This window comes from Primulina huaijiensis, unplaced genomic scaffold, assembly GCF_012295235.1.
Source record: "Primulina huaijiensis isolate GDHJ02 unplaced genomic scaffold, ASM1229523v2 scaffold207336, whole genome shotgun sequence".
Taxonomy (NCBI): domain Eukaryota; kingdom Viridiplantae; phylum Streptophyta; class Magnoliopsida; order Lamiales; family Gesneriaceae; genus Primulina; species Primulina huaijiensis.
In genome coordinates, this window is record NW_027354821.1 from 1 (window position 1) to 2,698 (window position 2,698).

Genomic DNA, 2,698 nt, shown 5'->3' on the forward strand with positions numbered 1-2,698 from the left:
AGGGCAATTGCTACAATCTGAAATTCTAACCTTGCGGCCTGAAGCTACAGCCAAAATTTCCCCTTGGGCATGAAAGGCAATTGAAGCTATTGGGCGATCTGAATGAAGGGACATTTTACAAGCTATATTAGCGGTGTTCAAATTAACAAAATAGAAAAATACTATTCTTTATTATGAAGGTTATGGATTACAAAAGTCGCGCGATCCAATACAATCTGCAGATTTTGCATCCCATAATCGAACTTCATGATCCAAACTTCCACTTGCAAGAACTTCTGGATGGAGTGGATGGAATCTCACCTGTAGAAATTAATGACGAACATTGGTTCAAGTTAGAGCCAAAGAATAGCTCAAAATATGAACCATTCTCTTAAATAATAACGATGATGATAATAATAATCTACTTCTACCACCAAGCACAGGTCAATATAAAAGTTCGAACTTCATTCCACCCTTCCATCGATAACTTTATTCAGTAAAGAACCACAACATTATTCCACAAACATTATTGGATCATATTTCACAACAGTATACTTACCACCCAAGGTGTCCTCCGATGACCACTCAACACCTTTAAGCATTTTCCAGTTTGATAGTCGATTATCTTGACTGTATGATCTCCACTGCCAACATTAAAAGCAACGGCGACATTAAAAAATACGGTTAAATTTGGAAACAAACATATGCAATAGAGACAGAGAGAAAAAATGAAATGGAGAAACTAACTGGGTAGAAGCAAGTGTCTTTCCATCGGCACTGAAGGCTGCTGCAATGGTAGACCTAGGTGGAGGTAGTAGAGGGCAATACCTGGCTGATAAACGTAACAATGACTCTGCCTCAGCCCTGGGGTTCAGATAATGATTTTAAAACAAGATAATCACTGATACAGCAAAGAGAAAACAAAACAAAACAAAACAAAAGAAGATAATACCATGAAAAAAGCTCCTGTTTCGCATCTTTAGCTATTTCACATTGGATTCCCGAGAAATCAGTATGACTTGATGCCTTGCCCCATAATCTTTTTGGAGTCCTTTTTGTTCGAGGAGATACCTCCCTTCGAGCTAATAAGTTATATACATTACTGCAAATGAACATAGCATGTCAAATACAATGAGCATTCCCATTCAAGCACATGCCACAAAGTCTTACAATATTTGTTCTATTTTGTACAGAATATAAGAATTCGTAACCATATAGTTATCACAAAATAGCAGTAATAAGATTTTGACTAAAGAAATCCCAAATAAAAACCCAGAATAGCTCATCCAGAAAATTAATATTTAATCTAATCAGAGACAAGGTAGCTGAATAAAAACAGATTATATAAACAAAATCTATGTAATGTAAGACAATCACATTTTAGGAAAGGCCAAATTGGTGAAAAAACAAGAACTGTGTGCATTAAAATAAGGACAACTGTAAGACGGTAGTCACATTTTGTTTTCAAATCAAAACATAAATAAAAATTTTCACATAAGACCCAACTCCAAATATACCACGTGTAGAAAGTAATATCAGTGTATCACTGATCAAATACAGCTAATTCGTGTTCTGACACCTTCGAAAACTACATAAAATTGTAGCATTTAAAGCGATTGTCCCTATAACTAATAAAATAAAGAGCAACTAAAAATGGAAAAAAGGAAAACCATAATCTGAAACGAGATGCATAAAAAGTCGTCATCCAAAAATCTAAAACCAATAACTATTTCATTTTACAAACCTATCATTAATTGCCGGGCGCCAAATTAATGCAGGTTAATTTGAATTTCAGCGCACAGTGTTTATGTTCATGCAACATTAGCATCATTCCATTTATAAAATTAAAATTAACAAACATCTCTCACGTGATATATATTATTTATTAAAATCTAATCAAGAAGCAAATGAAAGTAACTTTGAACATCTGACCTAAATCTCTATTCTATTTCAACAAACTATCACAGTTAACTTGTGAAGGGTGGTTTAAACATAAGCTAACGCGAGCCTATTTTACTACATTTTTTTCTTTAAAAAGGAATCCAGCATAAGGTACTTAAAAATTATGAACACGTGCACGTAACTCGACACCAGCCACTCAACATTGAGCCTACCTCAATTCGAGAATGAAATTATAAAATTAGAACAAAATTCAGCACAGAAAATAATGACTTTATATAACAAACTCCGCATCTATGCGTACAGGAATTATGCCAAATTGTTGTGAAATCAGGGCATAAAGTTCGAACCTTTGTCTCGAATTCGATTGCTGGGAATGACCATCTGGGGGCGTCACCTGTCTCTGCGGCGGCTGAAAATTTGACGACGATTGTGCGGTGAGGGAGGCTGAATTATCGGGCCACGTGGACAATGACGTCATGATACAGCGCAATATACAATTAAAATCAACAATTCAACAGAGAAATTCGTCCAAAAAAATGTAAACGATTCTCTGCCATGTGCGAAGCTTTGACAAATGGAGAATTGGAGATTTGATATATACAAGCGAATTACGCCAATAGACCGAGAAATTCCCTTGGAATTTTTCAGAATTAACAGGGAGGGTGTGGCGGAGGAGATCTGGGAGGCGGGGGCTGATTGGGGATAGAATTTTTAGGGGAGAAGATGAGCAAAGCAGTGGGGTTATGAATATTTTCCGCCAATGAGACAGCAATAAATTTTATGCCACGATTTGACGGAAATGCCCTTTATAGATTTA

General features: G+C 36.0%; 1 protein-coding gene across 1 annotated transcript; it reads right to left on the reverse strand.

Moving 5' to 3' along the window:
* Positions 1–30: 30 nt before the first annotated feature.
* On the reverse strand, positions 31–2,639 carry LOC140966606 (uncharacterized; the record flags this gene model as incomplete). Its single annotated transcript, XM_073426865.1, has 6 exons — positions 2,229–2,639; positions 932–1,081; positions 727–843; positions 539–623; positions 192–300; positions 31–98 (listed from the first exon to the last, which is right to left on the reverse strand). Coding segments are annotated over exons 1-6 (660 nt in total), but the record flags the coding sequence as incomplete, so codon positions are not given.
* Between the last annotated feature and the right edge of the window lie 59 nt (positions 2,640–2,698).